The 20,000-nt window shown below is 38.1% G+C and overlaps 1 protein-coding gene and 1 non-coding gene across 3 annotated transcripts in view; one reads left to right on the top strand and one right to left on the bottom strand.

Annotated features, from left to right (window-relative positions):
• Positions 1-14,577, bottom strand: part of LOC138004413 (hatching enzyme 1.2-like) — a 23,475-nt gene extending 8,898 nt beyond the window's left edge. Inside the window, exons 1-3 of one of the 2 annotated variants that reach the window (XM_068850912.1) lie at positions 14,490-14,577; positions 1,008-1,188; positions 17-142 (exon numbers count right to left, since the gene is read on the bottom strand). In XM_068850912.1, coding sequence (XP_068707013.1) covers positions 17-142; positions 1,008-1,110 — 229 coding nt within the window. In that variant the 5' untranslated portion in view covers positions 1,111-1,188; positions 14,490-14,577. Of the gene's footprint in view, positions 1-16; positions 143-1,007; positions 1,189-6,862; positions 7,004-14,489 lie in introns of those variants that run through there. The other variant, XM_068850913.1, reaches the window with a different exon arrangement.
• A 4,669-nt stretch (positions 14,578-19,246) lies between these two features.
• On the top strand, positions 19,247-19,319 carry Trnat-ugu (transfer RNA threonine (anticodon UGU)). Its single transcript has one exon. It is a non-coding gene; the product is annotated as a tRNA-Thr (tRNA).
• Positions 19,320-20,000: the final 681 nt, after the last annotated feature.

The following is a 20,000-nucleotide window of genomic DNA, read 5'->3' as shown; positions in this document are numbered from 1 at the left end:
CTGATCAGCAGCTTACCTCCATTGGCAACTACTATTTCCTCTTCAAGAGGAATGTCTCCCAGGCCCCTTCGTTGACTGTCATCCTGTGCTTCGTTTACTCGAACAATATGTCCATGAACACTCCAATCATTCCTTTCGTCCCCTAAAAAGACACACGCACCAGACAGATTTTTTATTTGGCTTTTATGTTCACACCTCCAAAAGTCTGTTGGCTGTTTGTTGTAATCAGTATCATCATGCATGTTTTAATTTTAATTAATCAACAAAGGAATTATAGTCAGCAACTGATACTACGAGACATGCGTTTTGAACAGCCCTGTCCAAAGTCGTGGACGGCGGTCAAAGTGAGTTTCGACCAATGGCAGAGGTCTCGTCAGCCCAGCCAATGCAGAAAGAAAAGAGACTTCTGAAAGAAGGAAGCTGCTCACCCTGCAAGCAGAGTTTTTTATGATTTTGTCGCTCGTAGCTTTCGCCTTTCTATTGTGTTCGTGTAGCGGCATGGTTGAAGAACGAGGCATAGAAAAATACACTACGACTGCGCATAACTTGAAAGTGTGGCCAGAGTCCGTGTTCTTGGTGCTGACCAAAACAAATGCGGACTCTGGGGACGAGATTGTGAAATTATAAATTAACGCTGCTATTTCGCGCCAATATTAAGGAGTAATTTATCACCCATGTTATAAATAAATAAATAATCATGAATGGCTATTTTACCGTGAAGTGAGTGTAGCAGTACAGAATGATGCTTCTGTATTACATTAAATTTGCGAAACGTTGCATTACACTAGCATAAATTTAGCTGTACGAATAAAAGACCTACGTTTTCGGTTAAATCTTGGACCAAGAACATTTTCCATTTGAAAAGAATTAGACTGGTTTTGGATGAAATGAACTGTAGTCACATGCCAATGAAAGGCATTCGTAACATTAAAGATTATTTATGACTAGCCGCGCAGGATTTAACTGAAATCTTTTTCATAGAAATCCAAGGATTGATTTTTACTTACCTAAAGACCGACTCTCCACAAAACGAAAGCACAAAAGAGTTAATACCAACTTTAAACTCATGTTTTGTGTCCCTTTTCCTTGAGTTAGCGGTCCGTTGAACATGGATTCCGTTGCTTGAATTCGAACTTGTCTTTTTATTTTCTCAGTGGGAAACCAGTGCTGATTATTGAATCCAATTGGCTGATCCACATATAAGAAACAAAAACAAAAATTGATCAGAATTCATCTGCTCAAAATTAATGTATATTTCATTTTTTTGACCTCAGGACGGAGATAAATTTAGCAACCCTAACCAGCTGGAGAATGACGTAGCAGACGAGTTAAACAGAGCTAAACCTCGAACGACAACAGCTGGTGGTTAAAAGTGGACTAGATGATCCAATATTCTGAGATTCAAGCTGTTATCGAAGAGCTTTTGATCAATTTTCTTCGGCGATTGAGCTTTCACGCATGATTAACAAATTAAATGTTGAGAATACGAAAGAATAGAACACCGTCGAATTTTCCTCTTGGCCGAGTACCGTGAATGATATCACAAATAATGTCCGACAAACGTCTTCAACACTTGCTTCAACATCCCGTTCGATTTTGTAGAACGATGTTGACCGCTGGGATGGGCAAACTATTTCAACACGTCATCAACATTTGATTCAACATAGCCTTGCATTCAGTCCCAGGCTGAAGCCTATGGATATAGACTGATGGAGGTAGTTTCTAACGAAGATGTGGAGCTGCGTCGGTGGGGAAGTAGTATACAAAAATTTGGTTTTATCAACGGAGTTGATAATGTAAATTGACCACCGTACAGAGCGACGAAGAAGGGCTAACGCTCGAAACGTCAGCTTTTAGAATCTCTGTACGGTGGTCAATTTACATTTATCAACTCCGTTGATAAACCAAATTTTTGTATGGATATGGAATTGTTACTACGGATACGAACATGATACTTAATTGAGAGACCGATTAGTGCGCACGCGCATACCCAACAATAGGGAGCTTAAGCACGCGCGTTTTTGAGACGCGGACGGAAACCGGAAGTGAGCTGTTTTACCTTTTAACTTGTCTTCACACAACCACATTTATATTGCCAAGTATCTTTTCTCCATTAGAGATGATTAGTATAAAAATTGTGGGAGACACCACTGTCCTGGAACACGAAATGTTCTCTTCCGGTTGCCGTCCGCGTCTCAAAAACGCGCAAGCTTAAGTTCCTAAATGGTGAAAGAGGGGGGCAATCGGCGTCAACTTGATTTAACATTGGTGATAACAGAAGAAATGTTGAATGGTTGTTGAAGCAAAGTTTAAACACTTCTAAACTCATTCAACATCGATTCAACATGTTTCAACACGGTTAAAATGGGGGGAGTCGAAGTCTGGGGAAGTGCTTATCAGTCAAAGTACAGTTGTCGTATTGATATTTGCCCCTTTTGAAAAACTATCATTCTGGCTAGTAGGCGTATGAGCGCCCTAGGGCAACACACGCATTTTCGTCTCTCTATAGTGTTTTTTTTTCTTGCTGAATTCAACTTCCAACGGGCGCTTATCGTCCAAAACACCACCGGAAAGCTTTTCTTAAGTGCTATCGTCTTCAAATGGCACTAACTTTTGGAATCCGCGACTTTACTTTCTACCTTTTCGACCATGCCCATCTCGCAACCATTGAGCCCTGTAGTTTGGACAAGCCTGGTTCGGGCTGGCATTACCCGAGTGAAACCAACTCGCCGAGGAAGTCGTGCGGGGCGTTTGAAAAGGAGAGCTATAGCTACATTCGTATCAAATTCAAGGCAACCATTAATTCAAATGGGATGTTATTCTGGGTTTTTGGAGCAAAATATGAACAAAGAGACTAGTCATTTGCATTCTGAAGTCAGTGAATTAAATATTCACTCCGACACCTCTCGCCGAACTACCAACTGCATTTTTGTTGAAGTAGGGTTACATTAGGAGACAGATCATTCAAGGTCGCAGTTCCGGCACTTTGGAATGTATTACCGCGTGAGATTCGTTCTATTACAGAACGGAAGGGATTTTTAAGTGCCATCTGAAAACGCACCTCTTTAAGGAAGCTTTTTATTAATTTTTATCATGATAATTATTAGTATCTTAACATATATTGTATATTTCAATTGTGTATTTCAATTTTATCATAGTATATTTTTAATGATTATTATTTAGATACCCTGTATTTAATTATTATAGATAGAAAAAATCATGTAATGCGCGCTTGATCATTTCATGGAAAGCTCGCAATATAAGAACTAAATGATCATTATTATTATTATTATTATTATTATTATTATTATTATTATTAAACTGTGGGAAAAGATATTTACTAACAAGGATCATTGTCTGCATGATTTACTGCCAAAACAGAGAAACCGTATGTTGCAACTTTAACTTGAACTTTGTTCATTTATATTGCGCAAGTATCAACTTAAAGTTTACAAATGCGATCAATGAGATCGTGGTCGTAATTATATACTACCTGGAGCCAAGACTCAACGTTTTTAATTAAATACTTTTGTAAATAGATCTCCATTTTAACTTGTAGAGTCTTTGTAAATTCAATTTTTTATTTTCTCTCTGTTAACATACACGTCTGTTTTAAGTAGGAATTGTTGGTAATAAGAGAGATTGTCATCATCATCATCACCAGCAAACGGTTTCAACATCGCTGTTCGACAAAATCGAACGAATGTTAAGCCGCTTACCCAAACCTTTACGAGCGTTTAATTAAACTTTGCTTTAACAACCATTCAACATTTATTTTGTCATCTCAAACGTTGAATGAAGTTGAAGCTCCCTCCTCTTTCAACGTTGTTGGGTATGAGCGTGCACACTAATCGCTCTCTTAAATTGGTACTACGACCAAAAAAAAATTTTGTGTTTCCTTTGGATTTCAAAACTATGTTAACTAAACACTAACTCACCCAAGTTTTAAGTTCTGATTTTAAAAAGACACCTGTTTATTTGAGCTGGAATTTTCTTATTTACTGGTCCGGCATTACTAACTTCAAAATCTTGAGAGAGCTGGGTCGAGGAGAAAATGACGTCAAACACTCACTAGTTTAAGGATTCAATGCGTGTGTACGCGGCCTAATTAATATGCAGCACGGGAGTTTCGGGCATTCAGACTTTTCAACCCGTGTTTTGCATATATAATAAATTGCGTTTACACGCTGAAATTTTAAGCTAGTGAGTAAATGACGGCATTTTCTCTAGATCCAACCCTCTGAGGTCCAATCGGCCAGTTTTGAACGTGAGTAATGGCGGACCATGAAATCCAAAACTTACACTCAAAATAAACAACAGCCTTTGGATAAAACTCAAAGCTCAAAATTTTGCCAGTTAGGTGTTAAGCGAACACGCTTTCAAAATCAGAAGAAAAAAAGGAAGTGATTTTTTGATCATAGTACCACTTTAATGACGTGTCTGTGTCCGTATCCATAGTAACAAGTCCATATCCATAGTAACAACTGGGGCCGCAGCCTGGGACTAAATACGGGGCATGCTGAATAGGACATTTGCATTATGACGCCATTTGACTACAAGTACCAGAACAGGCGCGTAGCGTGGTCATTTTTTCAAGTACGCACAAGTACATATGATCTAGAAACCTAAGTAAACAGAGCGAAAAATACTGCGTTCTTTATTTCTTGTCAAAATAGTTGTGTGAATACAAGCAAAGAACAAAGCGTCTTGCCCTTATTTTGAGCAAACTTGGTGCATTAAAACATTGTTTTGGTCGTGCTAGCGTGACTGGAATTGTCAAGAACGTTCTCGGAACGTCGCTCCTTTGTCACGAACGTTCTTGGAACGTTGCTCCTTTGCAACCCCGCCTTTTTGTTGCACGCTGGCCAAACAACACTGCATTGTTAGTGCAAAAAAAAGGTACAGTGCAAAACTAAGTTAGAACATGGTATACCTTTTTAGAATTTAATCAAAGTGGTGCTTTCATCACGAAATCTTGGTTGCGTACAAGTAAAATGTTAAGAATAGAAACGATTGCTAAAAATTTCAAAATTTTCTGGTCACTTCAAGTACGCACGTGCGTATACATGTATGCGTATAGTACGCTACGCGCCTGGTTAGTGATCGATGTATTGGTGTATTTGTTAATTTAAACACAGGCAAATTATTTCTTAACTGTCAGGCTACCGAGATGCAACTTGTTTTGCCTGGCATACACTTTTCTCAACAGCAACGGTGAATTGGTTCTTTTCTGATTTTAAAGCAATCCATTTTAAAGTTTTATTATACTTATGGAACTCGATAACTGAGGAATAAAACTCAACAGCTATTACACCTTCGAACATCTGCTTCCCTAATTCTCCGGTTAAACATGAAACGTTAGTGATGTAATGGTATATTTGTTAATTTAAACACAGGCAAATTATTTTGTCAGTTAACTTTCAGGCTACCGAAATGCAACTTGTCAGGGGCACCCAACGAGAATCTAGTTCAAATTAAACATAGCATTGTTTACCGTATTTTAGTATTTAAACTGTAGATATAGGCATATTTTTATCCCCTACAAATTTTTTATCTGTTCGGATTTCCTAGCTGAAAGTCTAGTGGTCAGAAAATTATAGGGATGAAAACTTACTTTTTCGAAAATTTTAGCCAAAAAAAAGGCTCCCAAAAATTCTAGGTGACCTTTTTAAGGTAAAAATCCATTAAAAATGGGCAATTATACCAATTTTTAGAAGTTCAAAATCCTAGGACAGGCAGGCAAGCAATAAATTTTACAACAAATGTTCCGAAAATTCTAGATCTCAAGTCGTCTTCCGAACAGATGTCCGAAAATTGACGTTGGGTGCCCTTGACTTGTTTTGCCTGGCATACACTTTTCTCAACAGCAACGGTGAATTGGTTCTTTTCTGATTTTAAAGCAGTCCATTTTTAAGTTTTATACTCATGTATGGAACTCGATAACTGAGGAATAAAACTCAACAGCTATTACACCTTCGAACATCTGCTTCCCTAATTCTCCGGTTAAACATGAAACGTTAGTGATGTATTGGTGTATTTGTTAATTTAAACACAGGCAAATTATTCCTTAACTTTCAGGCTACCGAGATATGACTTGTTTTGCCTGGCATACACTTTTCTCAACAGCAACGGTGAATTGGTTCTTTTCTGATTTTAAAGCAGTCCATTTTTAAGTTTTATACTCATGTATGGAACTCGATAACTGAGGAATAAAACTCAACAGCTATTACACCTTCGAACATCTGCTTCCCTAATTCTCCGGTTAAACATGAAACGTTAGTGATGTGTTGGTGTATTTGTTAATTTAAACACAGGCAAATTATTCCTTAACTTTCAGGCTACCGAGATATGACTTGTTTTGCCTGGCATACACTTTTCTCAACAGCAACGGTGAATTGGTTCTTTTCTGATTTTAAAGCAATCCATTTTTAAGTTTTATACTCATGTATGGAACTCGATAACTTCGGAGGAATAAAACTCAACAGCTATTACACCTTCGAACATAATTCTCCGGTTAAACATGAAACGTTAGTGATGTATTGGTGTATTTGTTAATTTAAACACAGGCAAATTATTTTGTCAGTTAACTTTCAGGCTACCGAGATGCAACTTGTTTTGCCTGGCAGACACTTTTCTCAACAGCAACGGTGAATTGGTTCTTTTCTGATTTTAAAGCAAACCATTTTTAAGTTTCAGGTCTTCAAAAGGTGTAGACTGTTTGATTATTAACTCTTCTCAATAAATGAATAGACACTGCTTGAATAACGTTACAATTTAGCCTTTCGGATAAGCCTTTCTTTTAACTGAATAAAATATTTTTCATTAAATGCTGTAATGTGTTTTCTCGGTGTTCACCACCTACCTTGGAGTAAATTGCCTCCTGAGGTATCAAGGCCCCCGAGGAACGAATTTACTTAAAAGCCTCAGAAGGACATTCAAAATTCCTTGTAGAGCCGGATTAGACTTTTCAGAGAGATATTTTCATCAGCTAGAACAACTTCACCTGTTCGATATAAAAGTGTCCAAACATTTTGGGGTAAAACATCTTGACAGTTAATAAACAATTATTGGATGACATGAGGAGCTTAACTTGGGTCAGGAATGTGGGTCCCCGCTGTTTAGGTAAAAAAAAAATTACCAAAATCTCAGTGGGAATTGTAAGAAGACTCACACTAAAAAGGCAGAGCGAGAGACAAAGGGAGAGAGAGGTGTTAATCTCGACACATTTGTTGGGCCGACTTCGTCATAAAGTTTTAATGACGACAAATAACTCAAATTACTTTAAATTAATTTTGAGTGATGTGTCAAAATAGTCCAGAGGCACAGTAAATCAGTCTGAAATATTTTCTAAAACACGGTTTACAACGGCCAGCATCATGCAATTAAAAAATGGAAAATTATTTCTTTATTCTCTTTATTTCAAATTAATTTAAACACAGGCAAATTATATCTTAACTTTCAGGCTACCGAGATGCAACTTGTTTTGCCCGGCATACACTTTTCTCAACAGCAACGGTGAATTGGCGCTGAATTGGTTCTTTTTTTATTTTAAAGCAATCCATTTTTAGTTTTATACTTATGGAACTCGATAACTGAGGAATAAAACTCAACAGCTATTCACACCTTCGAACATCTGCTTCCCTAATTCTCCGGTTAAACATGAAAGGTTAGCAGGCGCGTATCGTGGTCATTTTTTCAAGTACGCACAAGTACATATGATCTAGAAACCTAAGTAAACAGAGCGAAAAATACTGCGTTCTTTATTTCTTGTCAAAATAGTTGTGTGAATACAAGCAAAGAACAAAGCGTCTTGCCCTTATTTTGAGCAAACTTGGTGCATTAAAACATTGTTTTGGTCGTGATAGCGTGACTGGAATTGTCAAGAACGTTCTCGGAACGTCGATCCTTTGTCACGAACGTTCTTGGAACGTCGCTCCTTTGCAACCCCGCCTTTTTGTTGCACGCTGGCCAAACAACACTGCATTGTTAGTGCAAAAAAAGGTACAGTGCAAAACTAAGTTGGAACATGGTATAGCTTTTTAGAAGTTAATCAAAGTGGTGCTTTCATCACGAAATCTTGGTTGCGTACAAGTAAAATGTTAAGAATAGAAACGATTGCTAAAAATTTCAAAATTTTCTGGTCACTTCAAGTACGCACGTGCGTATACATGTATGCGTATAGTACGCTACGCGCCTGGTTAGTGATCGATGTATTGGTGTATTTGTTAATTTAAACACAGGCAAATTATTTCTTAACTGTCAGGCTACCGAGATGCAACTTGTTTTGCCTGGCATACACTTTTCTCAACAGCAACGGTGAATTGGTTCTTTTCTGATTTTAAAGCAATCCATTTTAAAGTTTTATTATACTTATGGAACTCGATAACTGAGGAATAAAACTCAACAGCTATTACACCTTCGAACATCTGCTTCCCTAATTCTCCGGTTAAACATGAAACGTTAGTGATGTATTGGTGTATTTGTTAATTTAAACACAGGCAAATTATTTCTTAACTTTCAGGCTACCGAGATATGACTTGTTTTGCCTGGCATACACTTTTATCAACAGCAACGGTGAATTGGTTCTTTTCTGATTTTAAAGCAATCCATTTTAAAGTTTTATTATACTTATGGAATTCGATAACTGAGGAATAAAACTCAACAGCTATTACACCTTCGAACATCTGCTTCCCTAATTCTCCGGTTAAACATGAAACGCTTTAGTGATGTATTGGTGTATTTGTTAATTTAAACACAGGCAAATTATTTCTTAACTTTCAGGCTGCCGAGATATAACTTGTTTTGCCTGGCATACATTTTTCTCAACAGCAACGGTGAATTGGTTCTTTTCTGATTTTAAAGCAATCCATTTTTAAGTTTTATACTTATGGAACTCGATAACTGAGGAATAAAACTCAACAGCTATTACACCTTCGAACATCTGCTTCCCTAATTCTCCGGTTTAACATGAAACGTTAGTGATGTAATGGTATATTTGTTAATTTAAACACAGGCAAATTATTTTGTCAGTTAACTTTCAGGCTACCGAAATGCAACTTGTCAGGGGCACCCAACGAGAATCTAGTTCAAAACCACTCAAACATAGCATTGTTTACCGTATTTTAGTATTTAAACTGTAGATATAGGCATATTTTTATCCCCTACAAATTTTTTATCTGTTCGGATTTCCTAGCTGAAAGTCTAGTGGTCAGAAAATTATAGGGATGAAAACTTACTTTTTCGAAAATTTTAGCCAAAAAAAAGGCTCCCAAAAATTCTAGGTGACCTTTTTAAGGTAAAAATCCATTAAAAATGGGCAATTATACCAATTTTTAGAAGTTCAAAATCCTAGGACAGGCAGGCAAGCAATAAATTTTACAACAAATGTTCCGAAAATTCTAGATCTCAAGTCGTCTTCCGAACAGATGTCCGAAAATTGACGTTGGGTGCCCTTGACTTGTTTTGCCTGGCATACACTTTTCTCAACAGCAACGGTGAATTGGTTCTTTTCTGATTTTAAAGCAGTCCATTTTTAAGTTTTATACTCATGTATGGAACTCGATAACTGAGGAATAAAACTCAACAGCTATTACACCTTCGAACATCTGCTTCCCTAATTCTCCGGTTAAACATGAAACGTTAGTGATGTATTGGTGTATTTGTTAATTTAAACACAGGCAAATTATTCCTTAACTTTCAGGCTACCGAGATATGACTTGTTTTGCCTGGCATACACTTTTCTCAACAGCAACGGTGAATTGGTTCTTTTCTGATTTTAAAGCAGTCCATTTTTAAGTTTTATACTCATGTATGGAACTCGATAACTGAGGAATAAAACTCAACAGCTATTACACCTTCGAACATCTGCTTCCCTAATTCTCCGGTTAAACATGAAACGTTAGTGATGTGTTGGTGTATTTGTTAATTTAAACACAGGCAAATTATTCCTTAACTTTCAGGCTACCGAGATATGACTTGTTTTGCCTGGCATACACTTTTCTCAACAGCAACGGTGAATTGGTTCTTTTCTGATTTTAAAGCAATCCATTTTTAAGTTTTATACTCATGTATGGAACTCGATAACTTCGGAGGAATAAAACTCAACAGCTATTACACCTTCGAACATAATTCTCCGGTTAAACATGAAACGTTAGTGATGTATTGGTGTATTTGTTAATTTAAACACAGGCAAATTATTTTGTCAGTTAACTTTCAGGCTACCGAGATGCAACTTGTTTTGCCTGGCAGACACTTTTCTCAACAGCAACGGTGAATTGGTTCTTTTCTGATTTTAAAGCAAACCATTTTTAAGTTTCAGGTCTTCAAAAGGTGTAGACTGTTTGATTATTAACTCTTCTCAATAAATGAATAGACACTGCTTGAATAACGTTACAATTTAGCCTTTCGGATAAGCCTTTCTTTTAACTGAATAAAATATTTTTCATTAAATGCTGTAATGTGTTTTCTCGGTGTTCACCACCTACCTTGGAGTAAATTGCCTCCTGAGGTATCAAGGCCCCCGAGGAACGAATTTACTTAAAAGCCTCAGAAGGACATTCAAAATTCCTTGTAGAGCCGGATTAGACTTTTCAGAGAGATATTTTCATCAGCTAGAACAACTTCACCTGTTCGATATAAAAGTGTCCAAACATTTTGGGGTAAAACATCTTGACAGTTAATAAACAATTATTGGATGACATGAGGAGCTTAACTTGGGTCAGGAATGTGGGTCCCCGCTGTTTAGGTAAAAAAAAAATTACCAAAATCTCAGTGGGAATTGTAAGAAGACTCACACTAAAAAGGCAGAGCGAGAGACAAAGGGAGAGAGAGGTTTTAATCTCGACACATTTGTTGGGCCGACTTCGTCATAAAGTTTTAATGACGACAAATAACTCAAATTACTTTAAATTAATTTTGAGTGATGTGTCAAAATAGTCCAGAGGCACAGGAAATCAGTCTGAAATATTTTCTAAAACACCGTTTACAACGGCCAGCATCATGCAATTAAAAAATGGAAAATTATTTCTTTATTCTCTTTATTTCAAATTAATTTAAACGCAGGCAAATTATATCTTAACTTTCAGGCTACCGAGTTGCAACTTGTTTTGCCTGGCATACACTTTTCTCAACAGCAACGGTGAATTGGTTCTTTTTTGATTTTAAAGCAATCCATTTTTAAGTTTTATACTTATGGAACTCGATAACTGAGGAATAAAACTCAACAGCTATTCACACCTTCGAACATCTGCTTCCCTAATTCTCCGGTTAAACATGAAAGGTTAGCAGGCGCGTAGCGTGGTCATTTTTTCAAGTACGCACAAGTACATATGATCTAGAAACCTAAGTAAACAGAGCGAAAAATACTGCGTTCTTTATTTCTTGTCAAAATAGTTGTGTGAATACAAGCAAAGAACAAAGCGTCTTGCCCTTATTTTGAGCAAACTTGGTGTATTAAAACATTGTTTTGGTCGTGCTAGCGTGACTGGAGTTGTCAAGAACGTTCTCGGAACGTCGCTCCTTTGTCACGAGCGTTCTTGGAACGTCGCTCCTTTGCAACCCCGCCTTTTTGTTGCACGCTGGCCAAACAACACTGCATTGTTAGTGCAAAAAAAAGGTACAGTGCAAAACTAAGTTAGAACATGGTATAGCTTTTTAGAATTTAATCAAAGTGGTACTTTCATCACGAAATCTTGGTTGCGTACAAGTAAAATGTTAAGAATAGAAACGATTGCTAAAAATTTCAAAATTTTCTGGTCACTTCAAGTACGCACGTGCGTATATGCGTATAGGACGCTACGCGCCTGCAGAATCCTTCAGGTTTTGCTTGTATCATGCTAATTGCTAATAATTGTTATTTTTACCGTAATGGGAATACAAAATTAACATAAGATAAGAAAAGAAAAACAAATTGAATTGTGGTATTTGTAGTCAAATGACGCCATCGTGGAAGTTGCCTATTTAACGTTGATGATGTGTTGAAACAGTTTGCCAAACCCAGCAGCAAAATCGTTTAACAAAATCGAAAGGATGTTGAAGGAAATATTGAAGACCTTTGCCCGGGCTTTTACACAGGGTTTTCGGTAGCTTTTCCAAGTAATGGATTTGATAATAAAAGTACCGGATATGGTTTGGCCGATTGCAAGGGCCTTGAAAGCGAACCCTCAAGGAGGTCTGGGTCAGATCCTATAAAACTTTGGGGGAGGGGGAGGGGGGAGATAAAACTTATCGCGTGAATGAAATGCCAACAGTTCGATTATTCCGTTTAGTAAGCAACATAAAGCGATGTGACGTCTTGGCGTGATTGTCTTATGTTTCTTCAGCTCATGGCTTCCTGAGATACCAAAGTCCAAAAAGAAAAAAGAAAGAAAAGGGAAAAAAGAAGCTACTAAATCTGCAAATTCGGTCGATAGTGTCAAAGTACCGGATGGAAGCCTTGTGTAATTTACATACGGCAGCTTTGCGCCTATTAACGTGACAACGCCTTTTGATGTTTCTTGTCTTTGGGAATAGGACTTCCCACAATACACCTTACGATTTGTTTTGACTTGCCTCAGAACTCTGTTAGTCTCGCTATCCAAGAGGTCAGCCAATAATTCTTACTAAAACAAAAATAGGCCTGTGTTGCAGGCTACAAAAATACAGAAGGGGTTATTTTTCTAAACAAACTTTTGTGCTTGGTTGGTGGGAAGTGGAGTTTTATCAAACTAGCTAATAAAGGTAAATTAACCACTGCTGCTTCAAGCGTTGAAGGCCTGGCTAAACGAATCCAACATTGTTGGACGATATTGAAAAGTGTCGAACGAGGTGGCCAAACGAATGCAACATCTTGGATCCAACATTTGGACTCAAGGGTCTGGGCAAACTGAGACCAAATTCTACCCAAAACCCTTAAAAAAAAAACAAACTCTCGCCTTGTTGGTTTGACCAAAAAATGGCGCAAGACCTATCCAGTGAGAAAACATTTTTTGCCGCTGTTGCTTTGCTGGAGATGCTGGAAGAGGAAGAGGAAAGACCAGGCGTTCGATAAAGCAAAGGGAATAAAAGGGGTATTTTAACAAAGTTGTGAGAGAGTTGATGGTCAAGTTGAGTACACTACGGCCTTTTGGTGTAGGAGAATTCCCTTTTGCTCGAGTTTTTTGCGTCTCTCTGTGTTACTAACATCTAGTGATAGGCCACAAATCATGTTATGGAAGGAGTGGTTGGTAAGATTCAAATGGTGCGCAACTGGTTTCCACGGTGGCGTCTCAGTGTCATTTCTTTCTACACTTGGAAGATGTTCACGAAAACGGTTTCAGCAGGAAGTTCTCTCCCTGTTTCACTTATGTAGATATTTTTACATAGTGTACATACAGGTTATGTAGTAAATGACATTTGCGGAGATGCACGTAAAAGAGTCGGTGCGGGAGAGAAAGAGTAAACCTGTAAACCACTCAGACCGAAAGACACCACCAGTCTTTACATATGGCGGCAAGGAGGGCCATTCGCGTGCGTGGGCGTTAACAAAGGCTGAAAGCGCAGAAGAAGAAAGAATACGGTTTCAATTGGCGACGGCTAACTTTGGGCAGCTTTTTGTCTCCGAATGTCTTCGTCAGTTCGTCATGCGTGCGGAATATGCTTCGATGGATTATCAATGTAGTACTTACTCTGCAGTCCAATGACGTTTCACCTTTTTTAATTAATTGAACAAATTATTTTGTTGCAGTTTCACGGCAGATAACCCGAAAAAGCTATTTTATGTTGTTTTATGTGTGAGCTACACTTGAAATGTGAATTGTGGTTGTTACCCAGTCTCAACCGCCGAGACACTGTGGGTGAAAAAAAAACACACTTCAGCGTTTTAACGTCACGAAGATAACCAAATGAATGTTTAATTTATATGTTAATTGTTTGTATTATATGTAAGTCCCCCGCCGCGTATGAAATATGAATATGAAATCTTTGAATTTTATCTTGCCTCAATGTGGTCATGAAATGAAGATCAGGCTTTTTTGACTAAATTATTTTTTAATGAAAGGGGCTCTTGTCACCAAAAACCACAAAAATAGTGTTCTGAAGATCCCGCAATACTGCGAGCGATGTTTCATGAGCAACAGCGAAACGCGAAAAACTGGAAAAACTTAAAGTAGCCATTGCAAAAGAAAATTTCAGAAGAAGCGAAAACCAAAAGGGGAAGCTTTAACAACTCTGATGACTTTAAAAATTTGGTTTTAAAAACATATCAAAATTTAGAGAGGTAAAACAAATCAGAAAGTTGCGATAGTGGAGAACGAATCAAAGTAATTCGCAAAGAGAAAATTCGTAAGGATTTTGCGACAAACTTTTCATAAATGAGAAGTATTGTATTGATCAACAGACGACGTTTTTGGAAGCCTCGAAGTTCATAGACTGGTGCACATAACGGAATTTTGATTCGTATGAAAATTGATCGCATCTACAAAGTCCCGGATATAATAGCGATTTCAAAATTGACAGAAATGTTAACGCCTTACCCACGTCAAAGGAGTTTCAGTGCTGATTGCCCTCCCATCGCTTCCTCCAAAATGGCTGTGAAGTCACCGAGAAAGACTTCGCCGTGACTTTTAAAGCGTAAAGATAAATTATTCATGAAAATGGAACTTTAATAAGTGTTCACAGCTGGCAGGTGAAATTTCGTGTGAAAGCATTTTTGAATAAACTGCCTTTTCATAGAGCTCGAGTTTTGAATCATGCCTGATGGGACGAAAATCAACCGATGTGAAAATTACACACAGTTTAATCTAATCCTGTATCCTGTAAATTGACGGTTTTTGTCGCAGAATATCTTCTTATTCGTGGGCAGGGAACATCTTTGCTTGTCGCCGTGGAAGTTCATCTTCGTCTTTGGGGTTTCTCCAGCCCGGAAACTTGAGAAATAAGAGAAAGTAAACAACTCCTATTTTTAGTGCTTCAAAAAAGGTTAATTACTATACTGAAAACCTTTTCGTCAACACTTCGATTAATAAAAAGACTCATCATGATATTCGGGAAGATAGTCAATGTGACACTATTAACCATTCACTACAGGTAACATTGTTATCTAAACGTGTTTACTTGCACCTTGCATTATAATTTAACTAACCTACAGAGATTAATTTCGGGATAATTTCCCTTCATAGTATTCAAATCTTGTTAAAATCTAATAGAATGATCCCGTCCCTTTCAAGCTATTCAACTACTTGTTCAAGCTTTTTTTCTGTCCGCTTAAGCCCTTTTTTTCTATAGAAACTATTCAAGTTATTCTTCATCCGCTGTGGCCAGTCCAAAAACTTAAATATTGAATGCATTGATTATCCTAATCAGGGCATAGAGCCATTCAAGCCTTACTACAGAATTTAATAATACAATTTTCATGCAGGTGCTCTTTCAAGCCAATTCTGCCCAATTCTGTCAATGTTGAATCCCAATTCCTGATGAAAGCACCGTTTATTAAGGTCTTGACAAGTCTAACATATGTTTCTATTCATACAAAAGATGAATCGTTTCATGAGGTGTAAGGTGTTGGCCAAATACGAAACTGTCGTTACGAGACCAGTTCAAAATAGGCTCATCAAGGCAGCTCCAAGTCAAATGGACCAGCCAGCTTAATTAATCTGTCGCCGTCTTTGTTTCCATAAGCTCATTATTACTTGTTTTTCTGTGATATTTTTTCTTCCAATAAAATAGTTTGTCTTGATGATATATTTTTAGTTTCTTGGTGTTGATTTTCTCTGCAGCAGGCCAGGGTTTACATTTGAGGCCGAAAGCCCAAGGTTTCGTCCGGTCATTTCCCGTCCAATGTCCGGTACTTTGATGCCAATATTTGAGGGGTTTGTTTCATTTTTTTATTATTATATATTTTTTTTACTTACTTTTTTAAAGAAAATTTGATTGAACTCCAGCTTTGCCTGGCAAACTGATTCTTGGGTTCCAGCAACATTGGAAACAGCGTTTCTGAATGTTCTATCAAATAAAAAATTTCCTGGGGAGGCATGCGTCCAAACCCCCGTAGGTAGCTCGCACCTTGCGACGCCAAAAATGCCACGTCCGTTGCTTTCAGAAATATATTCGCTACTTTACAAAGCCGTCGAAAACCCAGTCTCCGCAGTAATGTGAAGTGACCTATTAGCCTCACGCTTTTGCATCAATTTAATTCTAATCTCAACCGATAGGCTTGTCGGTGGCAGAAGCGAGTGATTCTGCTTTTAAAGCTTTTGACCCGGGCCCGGGATCTTTTTGTTCTTGAGCGCCTGTTAGGTTGTGCCATGTATCAGTGAGATAACTGGATTTCTAAAGGCTTTGTTTGCCTTGCCTTTTTTCTGCGTATCGTTATGCTCTTTCGAGGCGTTTTTCCGGCTGTCTTTTGCCACGAGGTAGGTTGGGGGTGTCTCACATTTTAAGGATACTAAGAGGGGGTCCCTGAGAATGTTAAATGCAGCAAGTAGCAAGTAGTAGTCCTCTAAATGTTTGATATAGTAGATAATTTCTCATCAGGCCCCCCCCCCCCCCCCCCCCACAACACGTTTTTGTGAACGCTCCCTAAGTAAACGCGTCTTGTCTAAGTAATTTCTTTTTAAAATAGTACACCTACAATTAGACTGTTTACGCAGTTGATCGGAAGCAAAAAAGGGCCAGAATTGAATATCACGAATAAAACATTTTATCTGCGACTTTTAGGGCCGAATTACACGGAGCGATTTTTGTTGCGTGCGACAACTTGAGCTTACGACAGGCCTGCGACTCGTTCACGATTGTCGTGTACGTCAGAAAAAAATGTCGTAACATTTTTAAAAGGCTGCGACATGTAGTATGGCGTTATATCTCCGCCAAAATTCAATGTCATAATTTAACATTCAACTTCACGATTCAACAATGTTGTTTACCATGACATATTCAAGTTTACGATTCAACAATCCTGTGGACAATGTGAAATTTCACAATTCAACATTCAACCTCAGCATTCAACATTGATGTTCACGATTCGACATTCTTGTTCATCATTCAACAGTTAACATTCGTGTTGACAATGCAATCCTGGTTGACACTCGAGTTTGCTACGGGGGGCGGGGGGGGGGCGGGGAGGTAGTGCCATATATGGGCTATATAGGTATGTGCCGCTGTGAAGGGTATGGTTTTCAAGCAGTTTACTCTAGCATAGGGTATATAAATCAGAGCGTTTGGGTCTAGAATAGGGTATCATTTTCACGAAACTGACCAGTTGGTTGAAGATCTTGTCAAGACTAATTAAGGAAACCAGGAATTGCTACTGAAAAATATAAAAAAATGAAATCGGCAAATAGATGACTATCATAAAACGCTACTGGATATTATTAACTGTCAAAAATCGGGATTCAGACGGAAATCGATGGTATTAATACTGGTTAAAATTAAACAATTTATTGTCTTGATAATGCGTACGTACGCGCTTGGCATTGCTGGACACGTATAAATAAATCCTTTTTAAGAAAGAAGTGATTGTGGTATAAGGTTTTGTTTTGGCTTTGCTTTAGACTGTGCTAGTGACCTCAGTTTCTGGAAAACAGCTACTCTAGGGTAGGAGTGATTTGGGGAGTTTACTCTAGTACAGGGTAGCAAAATCCAGCTGAAACGAGCTCTGATATAGGCTAAGGGTTCCAGGGTCCGAGCGGCACATCCCCACCCAGAAATTCCTTAAGTACCCCCCCTCCCCGGGGGTTTGCGAAGACCAACTCTTCAGCTGATAATTCAACATGCAAAGTTACAATGCGCCATTGCGCCGAAGGTGATTATTTCGAGGAAAGTTAACTGTTCCAACAACAGTCGTCCACGAAGTTGAGTAAAAGACTTGGGAGAAAAGTCAACAGACCGCAAAGATTGAGCCTTCCTTGACATGGCATTAATAACTTCACCAATCAATCATTGTCAAAGTCCATGAGAGAACGACTCATATATTCGACATATTCTAATGTCAGAATTAAACCATCGATTTTTTTTTCTTTTTTTCATCGATCTGATATGTCACTTAAACTGCCTAATCTCGCTATAGTCTGCTCAGCTGAGATAAAAACTAGAGGACGATTTGCGCCACAGGTCGCCGCAAAAAGCCACTAGGGACAGCGCGTCACCCAAGCCAAAACCAGCGGAGAAAAACGTTCCATTCAACGCAAAGTTGACCATTTGTGGGTTTGTAGCACTGATATACACTGTTTAAGCCTAAGCACTTGTTCAAGAATGATTAGTTTTTATAAAATGTTTGTTTTTCTTCATTTTTCGTAAGTGTGATGTAAGCCACCGGACATGTAATTTTCATGAAATTTTGAGGAAACAAGTCGTGGGTGACGACGCACTGTCCCTAATGGCATGTGTCGCCGCGAGATTCGTTAACCGCAGCGGCCATCTTTTGTGAGCATATGAAATTTACTTGCAGCGGTTGTCCTCATGCATAACTATAGTTGTGTGTATAACACATGGAATATCTCGGCGCATTGACCCAGTCTGTTCTTTGCATGTTGCATTGTGACTTCCTTGCAGTCTTACCGGTCACATAGAACTTTACATTGTAACTTTGCATTTTGAATTGTCAGCTGAAGAGTTGGTCTTCGCTTACTCGAGTGTCGACCAGGATATTGCATTGTTAACACGAATGTTAAGTGTTGAATGATGAACAAGGATGTCGAATCGTAAACTGTTGAATTGTGAAATTTTACTTTGTCCACAGTAATAGCTAGTAATGTTGAATCGTAAACTTGAATATTACATGTTTAACAAGAATGTTGAATCGTAAAATTGAATGTTAAATTATGACTTTGAATTTTGGCGGAGATATAACGCCATAAATAAGCTTGTCGCATGCACCAAAACCGTACCGTGTAAATTGCTAGTTAATCGCAGCCCTTATAACATCTCATCACTACTCGTCGTACCAATTAAAGCTCCGTATTTTAAAGGCTGTTGAAGGTGTATGCTACGCATCGTAAACATGTAAAGACCGTCGGTAAGATAAGAAGGACAGTGGAATTTCTGACTCCGAGTTCTCAGTGTCTCTCTTCTTGGCATGTCCGCAGGAAGGGAAGAAGAAAGGCCCTGGGAACAAACCTGGGAAGTCTGGAGTTATGATTTTCTTTACAAACAAGGAATAAAATGAACAAATGAGGGAACTATTGACTCAATATTTAAGTCGAATATCTCTTGCGATTCACTCGTTTCCACAGGCGACATAGTCGTAATATTAAAAAAGTAAGACATCATAAAATTTCGCCCTTTCTAGTACACTGCCTTCGTAGCTCAGTGGTTAGAGCACTGGTCTTGTAAACCAGGGGTCGAGAGTTCAAATCTCTCCGGGGGCTGCTTTCATATTTTCTTTTTCACAATTTTTTTTTTTCCTCGGCTTCACAAAAATTTTATAGGTGCAATAAGCGAAATTTCATTTTTTACTCTTTCCGTAAAGGAGAACCCCAATTCGCCTCCACATCACAAATTAGCAATTACAGGACGTTAAAGGGGCTAGGTCACGCTATTTTAGGTAATTTTGTTTAATTTTGTTAATTATGAGCTCTAAACGTCATATTGGCAGAGCAAGAGTCTTTCATTTGCAAAATCACGGCCACATAACAACTGAGAATGATTTTCAAGCTTTGTAAATGACATTTTGATATAGACTGATATAAATTTGAAAAAAGGTGGGCCGACGTTTTTCAAATTTACCCAAACTCAATCCATTTCAATACATGTACTCTCCAGTTTTGTCCATCCATGTCCCTTCTTGGCTTCCCTGTGTTTTGTTAGAGTTCTTCTATAGTTTTGAACAGCTATTTTGAAATTTTAGGTAATTCTATGACCATTCGATCAGTGCTGAAAATGCCTAAAATAGCGTGACCTAGCCCCTTTAAGATCGCATACACTCATTTTTTTTTATTTTTTATAAGAATGTTGTTTTTCCGGCCCAGGCTGAATATTCTTATTTTTCTGCCGATTTTAGGCTGAAAATATTCTCGTATTATTCTTAATTTATAGCTTATGACATTTCC

This window comes from Montipora foliosa, chromosome 5 (assembly GCF_036669935.1).
Source record: "Montipora foliosa isolate CH-2021 chromosome 5, ASM3666993v2, whole genome shotgun sequence".
In the NCBI taxonomy this organism is placed as follows: domain Eukaryota; kingdom Metazoa; phylum Cnidaria; class Anthozoa; order Scleractinia; family Acroporidae; genus Montipora; species Montipora foliosa.
This window is presented reverse-complemented; position numbering and strand designations above follow the sequence as displayed.